The following is a 15092-nucleotide window of genomic DNA, read 5'->3' on the forward strand; positions in this document are numbered from 1 at the left end:
ATTTCTGTATCTATGGCAACGGGAAGTAAATAGTGACGACTCATCTCATGGAACTGGTTATTCCATAAGCTCTTCTCGTCTCCCACACTGGAAATATGCCAAATTGTCAGGTACCGCTTTGGGTGAGTAAATCGATAAACTAACACAAAGTATGGTGGCATTGGTTCAAAACCATTTAATTTACTAAGTTAAAGCAGACGCCTTTGTTCTTTTACGGAATCGCATCAGAAGAGGTCGCCATTTTGAAATCATTGAAAACCAAACGATTTGATGCGTTATTATGATATGTTACCTTCATTCTCACAATATCGAAATCAATCATTGTAAACAATAACATTATTTGTTACGTCATGAATTATCCTAAATATGACAGAAATACACAGCAACGCCAATGGATTGATGCTCACATTGACGTCATTCTTTGTGTTTTCCCTTTTTTTCCAGCCGTTTATTTTCTGCCACCTCTTTCTCTCAGTATGGTAAGTGAACGTCCAACAAATACTATTAATATATCAAAATCCTAACTTATCTTTCAGCCTTGAGTGTACCTATGAATTGTAGCGTTGCACTAAACTATTCTCTTGGGAATCCTAGTAAAACATTTACAAGTACGCTAGATATTTTTCTTTAAATTGAACTCAAAATACCTAGTTTTCCATCATTTCAAAATCAATTGGGTTTCAACTAAATGCTCTCCAATTATTGCATGCATAGGATATGTGATAGACTACTACTAGTCGCATTCACTGGAAGAATAGTGTGACCTCACGGGTGACCCGACGGTTAATTTGGCGTTTGGATGGTAGACCCAGAACTGTGTAAGCAATACGATGTCAATCTGTAAATTTCACCCAAACTTGGCTTATTAAGTTTTTCTTCTTTTTTGTTACTAGTATGTTATTTTATCACCACTCGGATCTCAATATTCACCGCATTCATATCATATCCCTGGACCCGTATACATGCATGCATACAGCCTCTTTTTGTTTTTTCAATAAAATAAAATAGTATGTGAGTGTATACCGCGGCACTCCGAAAACAAAAACCAACAAGAGACTGTATGCAAGTCCACTCGACCCAGTATATACGGTTTGAGTTCTTTGGTTTGATCATAAACATACACTTGAAGATGTATTACAATAATAAAAGATTAAATTCTCATAATTACCTGGCGTGATTACTCAGTAAGATTTGTTGTCTCATTTATCAAATTATTAAGACCTTAAATCGTTTGAACAAATCATACTAAACATTCATTCATCTTAATTCTCCATTTTTAAAATATTTTTTTATAGTGTATACATAAAAAAATCACCAACCATGATGTCACCGTATTTTAGAAATACATAATAACATGTGTGACACTTCTCAATAATATTAATATGTTTTTTTTAATTTATCCCCAAAATAACTATATTTCTCATGTTTCAAATTTCAAATCGAAATAATACCCAAAGTTATCCAAAACCCGGGCAACGTAGTGCAAGGTCACGTAGAATTTCGGAAACCTGTTGTCTATACGTTGTCATGGCTATAAACTTTCACTGTGGACTCATTGGTAGTCAGTATTATGCATTTCGCCCCACTAAAAATGCGGCCAGTAAAACAGTGGTCAGTAAACAGCGCAATGTTTCGTAGTGACGACGACAGACGTTTATTATGCTTTCTGTATTGAAATGGGGATTATAAATTTGAGTTCATGGCATTCGATGGCTGCACAAAGTTCAATCTCTTGTATTTAGTAGGCTTTGAAAGTACAACGAATGGTGAACCATTAGTGGATACCTTTCTGACTTGGCCCGTTGCTCGTTTACAGGCTTCCCGCATTGCCATGCTGTGACATACAATGGATTCAATGAAAAACGCTTTCTTTCCATCGATTCTTTCAAAAGGTCATGCATTGTCTTTATTGTGCATAGTAAGGATAGAAGTGCATAATGGAACTTTGCAAAGTTTGAACTGCGAGAGTTTATAATTCAGTCGTATTTTGTTCATTGTTCTGGTAAACCTTGAAACGGTGATAACATCAGACGTTTATCACCGGAGCATTTATAAACGTTTACTTTACGAGAGCTAATAAACTTGAATTGTAGTACAACAACACTGTACACTGCCACTGGGTGTGTGATTATGTCATAAACTCAGATTGTGTTAGATTTCCGCATATTTTAGGGAAAAACAGAACAACATTGGGAAGTATCATGAGAAATACTAAATTATAATTAGGCGTAATGATGGGCAATCTGTTGGTACGTATTCGTGTCGTGTCGTGTCGTGTCGTGTCGCGTGTCGTGTCGTGTCGTGACTCACTGAAGACAGCAGTGGAACGTTTCTGGTGCGCAGAATGTCCAATCTAATATTTTTAGTTAAAGTTTTTTTATGTAATGTCTCAGAGTTACTTTACTTTGTTCGATAAACTTTTTTTACATTTTGTTTACATACCAGTATACAAACATAACAATTATATTATATTATATTATATTATATTATATTATATTATATTATATTATATTATATTATATTATATTATATTATATTATATTATATTATATTATATTATATTATATTATATTATATTATATTATATTATATTATATTATATTATATTATATTATATTATATTATATTATATTATATTATATTATATTATATTATATTATATTATATTATATTATATTATATTATATTATATTATATTATATTATATTATATTATGCTTTTTGGTTCACGGGTAAAATAAAATAAAAGACGATCACGTAACAGTACAAAAACACCTTGGAACCCCGTAGGCAGGCCGGTGACACCGGTTCGCACTTAAGGGGGTACCAACCCCCATGCCAAATTCCAAGGGAAAACCAAAACATTTAAAACACAGAACAAGTAACATAAAACATATATGCGCTGCTGTAAGTGTGTGCAATGATATTAATTCTCAAATACATGCGACATTGTGTCACTTGAGCATGTGATCAAAGTACATTGTTTGTTTCCATTTACAGGGGATATCAAGCATTATGGGTGAGTGCATCCTATGCCTGGATGAATTTTGCCATTGTCGCTATTGGGTGCTGGGTAATCGGACAAAAAAGCATTAAAGAAAATTGTTTGATGGTAAATAAAATTTGTATTCATTATATCAATATTATTTTAGCACTTATTTTAGATAGGAACAAATAAGTTGGAAGATATTCAACAATATTTGTTGTCTGTAAATTGATAAATACAGAGAAACTGACAATATTGCAAATTCCCATGGAGCTGATCAACCAAATTCCATTCCCAGACCACATGTTATAATCTGCATTTCAGAAAGACAGATTCGTTCATTTTTCTGGGCGAAAATCATCTCTCCTCGTGAGTATGATGCATTTTGGCTAATCTCGATTTTAACGAGGCTTTTGTTTTATTTGTTCACAGTTAGTTATCTCGCTGATTCTGGGATTCATCATGGATATCGTTTTCATCGGTATCTATGGTGATAGGGGTTTCTACTGTCCTGGTACCGGCAAGTGTCACGTGAGAGGCGAATACATCTGGAGCTTCATTGCCGCCATCATCAACTGTTTATTGAAAATCGCCACACTAATATTCGCTGTACAGGAATACAAGTCACGTGGTGGCTCTATCTCCGTGAAAGCGTCAGTGCAAGTTAATGCGTGAAACGTGTTACCATGACAACGATGGCGTAACAATGCACAAATAAATGAACGGCAATCATGTTTTGCGCGTTTCTATTAGACGGTCAATTAGGCAAGGTCGCTTGACATCCATATCTGTAAAAACTGTAAAATAGAATCTATTTCAATATGATGTCTTCGTCGATGTAATTGATACTCTTCTTGGTGACGTTTCCAGTTACTTCGTGCCAACATTTTTCAAACACACTTTCCTTTGATTATCGTGACTTGGGATGAGAAAAATTACGACGCCCTCAATGCTTTTAAAAAAAAAATTAAAACCAAAAATTTGAACATTGTTGCTTATTTGACGAGCCGATCACCACAGATGAGAAATTATAATGTCAAAGGTCAAATACCTGAAATGACTGTTCTTCCCAAAAAAGGCAGGGTTAAAAAATATTATAAACCTGAACAAGAAATTTCGTTAAAGAATATTTCATATACACACATCTTTATTAACTTATCTACCGGCATTGTAACCATGCCTACTATATTCATTATGTGGACTACCTAACTTAGTCATTCATTATGTGTGCTCAGACTGCCTAAGTTAATTATTATATTACTATGAGCTGCCTCACTCATGCTTTCTTTCTGTGGGTCATAGGCTGCCTAATTGTTTACTTGTGTTATCTTGTACAATCTAATTTATTCATTATATGGCAAGACTGTCTAACTCATTCATAATATCACCGTGAACTGCCTAACTTATTGACGTTTTGTTTGTATTATGTGGACGCATACTGCTTAACGTATTTCTTATATGAGCATGAACTTTCATATTACATGTATTTCAAATTATTTTAATTTTATTTTTGTATAAAGCAAGCTATATGGGATATTTATGAGTACATTTTAACATAACTTTTTTCTTTTTTATTGTTGATGTTGACATTGTCGTCTAGGTAGCGTATTTTATATTTTGTTATTTAAATCAGGCGTGGAATCAAGAGTATTATGAGAGCGGATAATATGAATGATCCATGCACCTCGGTCGTCCATGCATTTAGTGACATCAGTGTTGAAGTGTATTTTACATAGATTCTTCCATTTTTAGTTGTTTTGTATTTCTATATACCCTGTTTAAAACGTGTTTTATTTAAATTAGTTGAGGTTATTAAAGTAGTAAATACAAAAACTGATGCCACGTCCTGACGTCGTTTATTGCTTGATGTTTGTGACAGCAACATCCTAAAATTCCAGAGCTAAAAACAAAATCATTAGCATGAATAAACGAAAGAGGGCGTGTGATTTTTATATCAGATTGTTGTACACTTGTCGTCCGTTCTTCACGTGTCTATTAATTCTTTTCGTCACAAAAACAGGGTTCAGGGCCATGCATTCTCAAATAAGACATTTTTGAGATGGGAATCCCATGATTTGACAAATAGCCCATCACCCTAACCTATAACCTCGAACTAGATTTGACTGGTAATGGTGCCCCTGGTGTACCCGTGTTGAGTAATATCTTTATTAAACAATTGAGATAAAAAAGGATACCTTTATCTCGATGGTAAGACAGCATCTTTCAATTGAACAGCAGTCGAACCAAATATGTTTTGAGTGAAATATTGAACACAACATAAACGCAATGTTTACAGCTACAGGCGATCAATTAAAAATACCTAACAGAGGTATGCAGATAACAATACCTAACAGAGGTATGCAGATAAAAATACCTAACAGAGGTATGCAAATAAAAATACCTAACAGAGGTATGCAAATAAAAATACCTAACAGAGGTATGCAAATAAAAATACCTAACAGAGGTATGCAAATAAAAATACCTAACAGAGGTATGCAAATAAAAATACCTAACAGAGGTATGCAAATAAAAATACCTAACAGAGGTATGCAGATAAAAATACCTAACAAAGGTATGCAAATAAAAATACCTAACAGAGGTATGCAAATAAAAATACCTAACAGAGGTATGCAAATAAAAATACCTAACAGAGGTATGCAAATAAAAATACCTAACAGAGGTATGCAGATAAAAATACCTAACAGAGGTATGCAAATAAAAATACCTAACAGAGGTATGCAAATAAAAATACCTAACAGAGGTATGCAGATAAAAATACCTAACAGAGGTATGCAAATAAAAATACCTAACAGAGGTATGCAAATAAAAATACCTAACGGAGGTATTCAAATAAAAATTAAAGCGTACAAGCTGTACAAATCCGTCCGCCAATGATCATTCTTTTTGTAGAATTTATGTACGAGACTTCCAACATTCTTGAATTACACATCTAAATCTCGAAAAATGGCAAATACCATCTCTGCGGTGTAGACACTACCAAGCCAAAATAGAAGTGGGAAATAGAAAGAAAAATGCAACGAATGGAATTCTCAAACAATGAGGACGTTATACACCGAAAACTACAATATGAAAATCGATTTTTATTAAGCTGGAATTGGGTTTTCATCTTCCAATTAAGAGTGGTGATTTTGTTTTAACTATAAAATCATACTTTCCACCGCGTCGTTGAAGTCCTGAAGAACCTTCTTCCGACTAGTCTTTGTTACAGGCGTTCACTTCATTGACGTTGAAACTAGCTATTGAGAACACCAAAGCGCCCTCTATACTGTATAATATCGCAAATGTATATTACAAATGAAGTGTCGTCATTTTTACGGTAACATCCACGGGAGTCTGCAACAGTTTTGGATTGGGTTAGGACTAGGATTACATAATCTATTTATATCACCGTCTCGTGTGAAATAACGTCAGTTATAAGTTAATTCAAAGGGTGGTAGTCGTCGTGCCACGCATGCGCGAGATATATGGGTCTCATATAAATAAACTTTGACTGTTGCACAGATCAACGAGTACGAACCAAGACGTTTCCAAGCCTTAATTAGGTATTTTTAGGTGATTGGAAAGTTTCGAAGGAGTCACCGGCGGTATTCAGTGCAAGTCGCGCCCAGATCAAACCTCATACTTGTGATTTCCATTAGAAAAGCGCTTTGGATTGTGTGGAAATCAATGTTTATCAACACAAATGTCGCACATGCGCAGCGCGACGACCACCGCGCTTTAAAAAATGGACATGTTTGGTTTATACAGTATATATATATATATATATATATATATATATATATATTACAATATAAAAACTACTATTAAAAGCATATAAAATAATTCTACTACAACCCATGATCTTTTAATTTACTGAATCATTGAAGTTATACAGCATACGGTATAGCGCCACCACATGCCGTAAAAATAAAGCATAAACGTTCACGTTTTCCGCCTCAAATAAACCTGGAAACGTCCAATGAAAGTGCAAACAACTGTAATCCGACGATTTAATAGAATATTAATTCTGAAAGGCCAATCGTTATGAAGAACAAATGCAACTGCCAGCAGTGAACATATTTCAGTGGATTACCGTGAATCAACGTGTCACAAAGAAAGAAATTGTTATTTTTATTTTCAGCTTTTCGAAAATAATAAATATTTTTAACTGTTTTTTTTTCAGTTTTCCTTTTGACCTAGTTTGTTTTTGGGTTTAAATAAAATATAACCAACTGGCAGCCATTTTATAGAAAATATATAATTTATGCAATTCACATTTAGGATAAGTGACTTTTAAAGTTTCCGTATGTAAGAATTTGCCCAAATGATTTGAAAGCTTTTCGTAAGTGATTGAGGTTTGTATAGATGAATCTGATATTATATTTCTTTTAATATTAATTAGTTAAATTTTGATAATAATAATCAGTTTGTATTATTGTGCACACTAACTATAGTTCGGTCAAATGGATTGCACCAATGTTGTGCCTTTAAAGGGGAAACTTACAAGCCCAGGAATTGCACCAACGAATCATGGGACACTATTGTTTGTGTTGTTTACAAAGTTAATCTATCTTTTGTTTGTAATTTTAATTCAGAAAGTAAATTATTGTGAGATTAGGCTTAACTGGAAGTGCCCCTAGCACACAATAGCAGACTTTGTATACACCAATGTCGTGCCTTTAATCACACAATGGCAGACTGTGTGTACACCAATGTTGTGCTTTTGAGCACACAATGGTAGACTGTGTATACTAAATGTCGTGCCTTTAAGCACACAATGGCAGACTGTGTATACCTAATGCTGTGCCTTTAAGCACACAATGGCAGACTGTGTATACTAAATGTTGTGCCTTTAAGCACACAATGGCAGACTGTGTATACTAAATCTTGTGCCTTTAAGCACACAATGGCAGACTGTGTATACTAAATGTTGTGCCTTTAAGAACACAATGGCAGACTGTGTATACTAAATGTTGTGCCTTTAAGCACACAATGGCATTTGCATAACAATTGAAGAATTTTCAGCCTATCCACTGATATCTCTAACCACTAGCTAACTCTTTAACACCAGTAGTCTTCATGTACTATATTTTTTATATGTTTCCCATTCTATTCCATGCCTACAATATTATCAGATTTCAAGAGTTCTAAGATTTCTTTGATTTGTTATGCTGTGTCATATGTTTCTGTCTATCAAGCCCCAGAAACTGACAGATCAATAGTAAAGTTACTTTTAATGTAACTGCTGCCATCTCCTAATTAAATTAATTGACGTATCTATAATTAGCAACATGATAATGAATAATCTTAGTTAATAAAAATGATGAAAAAATGTAAAAAAGGCAATTATTTGCATAAATAATGATACTAAAAATGCACTGGTTTCATTGAATGTGTCGGGTTACAGTTTAGTTACCCTTGGACAAGAACATTGTTTTGTTAAGGTCAGCCAAATGTTTTGATATGCAAATTTGAGAAACTAGCCCTCTGGGTTTCAGGAAACGTTATGACAGCATAAGAAGGTATGATGACAATATTCGTAAAATAAACTTTATTTAAAAAAAAAAATTACAATTGAGCAAAAAAGTGTATATTAATAACGAGCTGCCTGTCTAAGATAGTATCAGGGGGAAATTCTCTTTCTCTCGGGTTCTCCACACTTGTCAGGGGGAAAACTCGTCTCGTCTCTCTATCTCGTCCCCTTGAGGTACGGGATCGGGAAAGTCACTTTAACTTTACAGTCAAATAAGACACACACAACGAAATACGTTTCAGCTCTCGTCTTAGTCGGTCAATCGAGCACTCTATAAGACACGGCGCCCGGGGGAAAAATCCCCAAGACTCTCGCAAGGCTGACCCAAGACTAGCCCAAGACTGGACTCTCTCAAGGCTCGCCCCTGGACTGGACTCTCGACTGCCCAGGACTCTCTCTCTCTCTCCTGCGTCTATCGTGGAGTATTCGCCAAGACCAACTCAAACTCTCTTTATTCATTTTCAAAACTCTGACCAATTACAATGCAGTAAAAAGACTCTAGGGCGTAACCTTCAATCATAAAGCCAATCACACTAAGTACTGAATACGTCATATCTTTTGATTAATCGTTCACTACATTAATAACTACGGATGTCAGAATAGCGACGGTATCTTGTAATTAGTTCCAAACCACTGAGCCAAGTTCCGTCCAAAACTTCAAATAGACCTAAACGATGACAGACATAACACAGCAATTCAGCTAATAATCAGCTAATTAAGTCGGTCAACAGATACGCAAAAACAAATTCATGACAATAGCTCCGCTGTTAGCAATGCACATTTCAATTAAAGAATATCATTAGAAAATGAACAATATGTATAGACTTGCTGTTTTCAACAAGAATTCAAAAATATCACTTCTCACCAAAAATATTCACCAAAATTAGATAATTGAAGATATCATCTTGAAATGAACAAATCTAAGAGAGGCCTATCCAAGGTACATATACACCAAGTACCTTGCATTGTGGGACAGTGAACAGGTACATTTTCTAAGCTCTTGGTCTAATTCAAAAAAACTCAGTATTCGTGAGTAATTTTATCTCTGTGACTTTACATAATGAAGTGCAATGACTGTAACGTGAAACGAGGCGTGGTTTAAATACTTTTGTGCCAGGAGGATTTACCACTTTGTGGAAAATGCAAGGTAAAACGATTTCCTACCACGGATGAAGCCGATATGGCGGCGAATACAGTTAATACCAACACAACAGGTGGTTCTCCTAACAATGGTGATGACAATATGGCAACAATACTACGTGAAATTCGTAGTATTAATGAAAAGCTACAGAAAATCAACGTATTAGAGGGGAAGTTGGAGCAGGTAGAAAAATCTATGAAATTTATTAATGATGTCTATGAAGAAAATAAAAAGAAACTAGAGGAAATACAAAACACTAACCATCTACTTATTGCTGAAAATGGTCTATTAAAAAGAAAGGTTTCAAGTTTGGAGCGAAATTATAATGATTTGGATCAATATACGAGACGGGAAAATATTGTTATTACTGGCATCCCTGAAACAGATAACGAGGATACTGACGAAATAGCTTTGAAAGTTGCTAAAATCGCCGATAATAATGTAACGATGTCGGACATTGATGCTTCGCATCGTTTTGGAAAACGTCAGATATCCGGTGAACAACATCATAAATATCCATCTCCAATTATTGTTCGTTTTACTACAAGAAGAGTTCGTGATTCTGTGTTCAAAAATCGTAAAAAGCTAGCTGATGTCAATTCATCAAACATTGGGTATCGAGCTGCAAATGTTATCTATATTAATGAGAACTTAACACCAATGGTGAAATCATTATTGACAAAGGTAAACATCAAAAGAAAGCATTTTAAATGGAAATTTATGTGGGCACATAATGGTAGAATTTTAATATAGAAAGACGAATTGTCACCTGTGGTCCATATTGCCGATGAAGAAAGCCTTACTAAGATTACCATTGTTATGTGTACTTAATGTATAACAACCAATCATATAGATGGATTCAGACTCAATATACAGTTTACTACAAAATCATAGCATCTGTCAATCCTATTCTTTAAATGAGTTCAATGGTAAGGAATCACTTCCTTTGTTATCAAATAATTTATCTGCTCTTCATTTAAATATTCGGTCACTAAGTGCACACTTTGATGACCTGTCAACTTTTTTAAGTTTATTGAAATGCAATTTTTCTCTAATTGGTGTTACTGAAACGTGGTTACATCCCAGTTCGGAAACTTCAATTTATAAAATACCATCATATAACTTTATTAATAATAGCCGCAACTACTCCAGTGGTGGTGGTGTGGGTCTTTATGTACACCAGTCATTATCATATACTATGATTGATTCAATTACTTTACGTCACTGTGAATCATTATTCGTGGAAATACAAATAGGCATTAAACAAATCACAGTAGGAGTTATCTATCGCAAACCAAATACACCTGTACATGAATAGACCATTTTCCGTTCACTACGAGAATCACGCGTTATGCGTGAAGTCGAACGTAAAAACAGGACAAACAAAGGTCATAGCGTCGTAGTGGCGTCAAACATCGCGTAGGATTCGACAAACGCGAAAGTATTTTGGGGGACATTTCCATGCTTAATAATGTTCTGTCCACATTTGATGATAGGCAATTTCGATTAAGTAAGGGTATTCGGAAGCAATATTCCTCTGTCGAAGATCGGCCCGTCGATGTGAGCTACGAAATAAAGAAATTCGAGTTGAAAATCAAATCGTTCGATTTTTACAGCAGACGTTCGACGCGCGTCTTTCATGCATCTTGCGAGATCTCGCAATTGTACGGAAAATCACCGATTTCTGGAGAGTTTTGAAGTCTGTCTCGAACATTTTTCAAGTAACAAAAAACGTTGTGTTATCCTCGGTGATTTCAATATAGATAGTTGTACAAATATTTTACAATTTGAATATGTTACCTTACTTAATGAAAATAATTTTCAACAAATCATAGATGTTCCGACCAGAGTAACTGGTACTACATGCACAACAATAGACCATTGTCTCATACATTTTTCTGATTATTTCATCGAAGGAGGTACTATTGAAACTGATATTAGTGACCATTTCCCAGTGTTTGCCCTATTCAGGGATCTACATCATGTTTTTAACAGAAAGTCGGTTAGATATAAATTTGACTTCTCGCAGTTTCATTCAGATGCATTTGAAGCGGAAATGGCCAATATTTCTTGGACAAATATTTATAATTTATTGAATCTGAATTTGGCATATGATTATTTTTATAATTTGTTTAGTGATATAATTAGTAAACATGTACCTAAGAAAATCATGATTTATTCTGCATCAAAATCATCACAAAAACCATGGTTATCTAAGGAGCTTCTCATTTCAATTAAAACAAAACATAGACTTTTCTCAAAAACTACGCGACATAGTCCCAGTTCACCAATTTACATTCAATACAAAATTTATCGTAATATTTTGTCAAAATTATTAAAAATTGCTAAGAAGTCTTACTTTCATGGCAAGCTGGCAAATGTTATTGGAAATAGCAATAAAACATGGCAGGTTATAAACGAACTGCGGAATAATCAGTCATGTAATGATCGTTTTCCACATAAACTTAGAGTGAGTACTAACCCAGATGAATTTGTGACAGAGGGTAGGGATATTGCTGAGAAGTTTAATTCGTATTTTGTTAATGTTGGTCCAAATTATGCATCTAAAATCACTTGTAATGCCAACTTCAATGATTACCTTGATAGTAGACAATCACATTCATTATTTTTCAGCCCAGTTTGTGCTCATGATATTTTAAAAGAGATCGATAAATTAGATCCTAATAAAGCAGTTGGCTATGACAATATGTTCTCTAAACTTATCAAGCAGGCTGCTGAACAAATTGCTGAACCACTGGCTCATATTTTTAACTGTTCTGTGTACACGGGTATATTCCCTGATAAATTAAAAATAGCCCGGATTTCTCTATTATTTAAAAAAGTTTGTGCATTTGAAGTTGTTTGGATCTTTAGTAAATAAACAGATGTGTGTTTTTCTAGAAAAATTCCAAATTCTTGATGAAAACCAATATGGATTCCGTAAGCATCACAGCACCAAATTAGCTTTAGTTGACCTTACTGCTGAGATTTCAAAACAAATAGATGACGGTTTTATCACATTTGGTATTTATCTAGACCTCAGAAAGGCTTTTGACACCATTAACCATACCATATTATTGTCTAAATTACATTATTATGGTATAAGAGGGTCTACTTTGAATTGGTTTGAATCTTATTTAGAGGACCGTCAGCAATATGTTAATTTAAATAATTGTAATTCTGATTATAAAGTAATTTCTTGTGGGGTCCCACAAGGGTCCATTCTTGGACCACTTTTGTTTTTAATTTATATCAATAATATTGTAAAATCATCCAACATTTTTCAGTTTAGGCTTTTTGCTGACGGCACAAATCTGTTTCACTCCGTTAAAAATGATTCTATTGATATTGGCTTACTTAATTCAGAATTGAATAAGGTTTGCACATGGTGCAAGGCAAATAAATTAACCATAAATATTGATAAAACAAATTTTATGGTTTTCAAAACAGCTCAAAAGAAGACAAATATGCAAAGTTTATTAAATATTGATAACTCTCCTATTGAACTTGCTTCCTCTGTGCTATATCTTGGTGTCACTCTCGACAGATCACTTACTTGAAGACCTCACATTAATAATATTGTTAAAAAAATTAGTAAAATGATTGGACTCATTTCATATCTGCGTCACTACCTACCCAAATCACTTATAATATTACTATATAATTCACTCATTCTTCCACACATAAGCTATTGTATTGAAATATGGGGCAACACTTTTAGTACCGTTATAGATCCAATTTTAAAATGACAGAAAAAATTTATTCGCTTAGCCACTTTTTCAAATCCCCGTGCAAGTAGCTCACCACTCTTTAAAAGACTGGGCATGCTTGATGTGCACAAATTATGCAAGTTCCAAACTTGCATGTTTATTTATGACCTGAAGGGCGATCGTTATGCTCCTCATTCTTTGGGTCATTGTGACTCTTCAATCTCTCACTCTTATTTGACACGTTCAGTTATTTCTGACAAACTTGAAATTCCAAAAGTAAAACTAAGCTCAACTAAAAACAGTTTAACATATTCATTAGTAAAACACTGGAATGATCTTCCAATTTCCATTAAAACATTAACATCAAGAAATCGCTTCAAGCTTACCCTAAAACAATTTCTTTTAAATAATTGAACATCAATTTTATTGTTATTTCTCTATCATTCAATTTACAGTATTGTCATTTTACTATTACCACCATATTTCATATAATTTTTCTCCTTATGTATTATGTACTTTTAAACAATATATTAATATGATTTATGATTTCACTGTCCTTATCAGTTTTTTTCTGCTATCAGTGAATATGCAAGGGCTAGAGACTAGATTAGTTCTACTAGAACTACCTCTCTTGTCCTCGCCAGATAGTTATGTATATCTCTATCTTCGTTTTGTACTGTGTAATGTAATTTATATGGTGAAATAAATTTGTATTGTATTGTAAGTATGTAAGCATTCAGGCTTGTAGTTTTCAAGAAGAAGTCGAAAAAGTAAAACATTGACAATCACTCATATGATAAGCTTTGCTCGAGAAAGTCAACAGCAGAGCTAAAAAAGTACATTAAACATAACTGACATGTGAAAATAAATCTAACAAAATAAAATATACGTTTTTAATGTAAGCTTGTAAAAAAGTAATGATAGACTGGTCTGAGCTACAAATTGGACGACTTTTTTTTGCCCTCATCTTAAAAACTCTTGTGAAAAAGTTTGGTTCATTTTGCGAGGTTTGCCACCCAATCAATGACGGAAGCAAGACAGTGTGGATCAGGAAATAGATATCCTGAGAGACACCATAATGTATCAGTTTTGTATGTTTTTATTTTTAAATTACATATTTAATCGTCAAGAAACTGTAACCTGCTTTTTGATGCTGCCTGCCACGATATGCTAATTCTTGTACAAATTCTATACTGTTGGAATGCCAGATAATTTATTTTTAGTTTCTGTATTAGTCATTTGACTATTATGAATTAGATTGTGACACAGATGAACTTTTGTCAATATTCTGGAACCCAGTTGTCTGTGTATTAAGGTGAACCTGAGTGTGAATTTGAGATACAAGCACAACTCCACTAAAAATAGATTTTCGACAAACAAAATGGCTGCCAGACGACAATCATGGATAGTGACACATATCAATTTTTATTGATATTCTAGAACCCAGTTGTCTGTTTACCAAGTTTGAACATAACTGAACATTGTGAATTTGAGATATAGGCAGAATTGTGCAATAACAAATAAAATGACTGCATATATACCCTGGTATATGTATACCATCATGTATTACTATGTACTAAGTTTGGGAAGATTTGGTTCACGAATATCTGTGAAATTGCAATGGATGAACAGACAGAACTCAATCGAATTGGGGGCTAAAAAGACTGACCAAGCAGGTTTATGAACCTATGTGCTAAGGTTAAAATAAACAAACACAGAAAAA

At 34.0% G+C, this 15092-nt stretch overlaps 1 protein-coding gene across 1 annotated transcript; it reads left to right on the forward strand.

Annotated features, from left to right (window-relative positions):
* Positions 1-31: 31 nt before the first annotated feature.
* On the forward strand, positions 32-3839 carry LOC146734334 (type-1 angiotensin II receptor-associated protein-like). Its single transcript, XM_085508397.1, has 4 exons — positions 32-122; positions 445-479; positions 3000-3111; positions 3418-3839. Exons 1-4 carry the CDS (start codon positions 96-98, stop codon positions 3658-3660), a joined length of 417 nt encoding a protein of 138 aa, XP_085364523.1. The 5' UTR covers positions 32-95; the 3' UTR covers positions 3661-3839.
* The last annotated feature ends 11253 nt before the right edge of the window (positions 3840-15092 follow it).

This window comes from Saccoglossus kowalevskii, chromosome 15 (assembly GCF_978046115.1).
Source record: "Saccoglossus kowalevskii chromosome 15, keSacKowa6.1, whole genome shotgun sequence".
Lineage (NCBI taxonomy): Eukaryota > Metazoa > Hemichordata > Enteropneusta > Harrimaniidae > Saccoglossus > Saccoglossus kowalevskii.

Bases quoted from the DNA above. Each gene is read 5' to 3' on its own strand.
- LOC146734334 (XM_085508397.1), top strand. From the start codon at position 96: ATGCCAAATTGTCAGGTACCGCTTTGG. The intron at 123-444 runs GTGAGTAAATCG...CTTTTTTTCCAG, and splicing joins ATTGTCAGGTACCGCTTTGG to CCGTTTATTTTCTGCCACCT. The intron at 480-2,999 runs GTAAGTGAACGT...TTCCATTTACAG, and splicing joins CACCTCTTTCTCTCAGTATG to GGGATATCAAGCATTATGGG.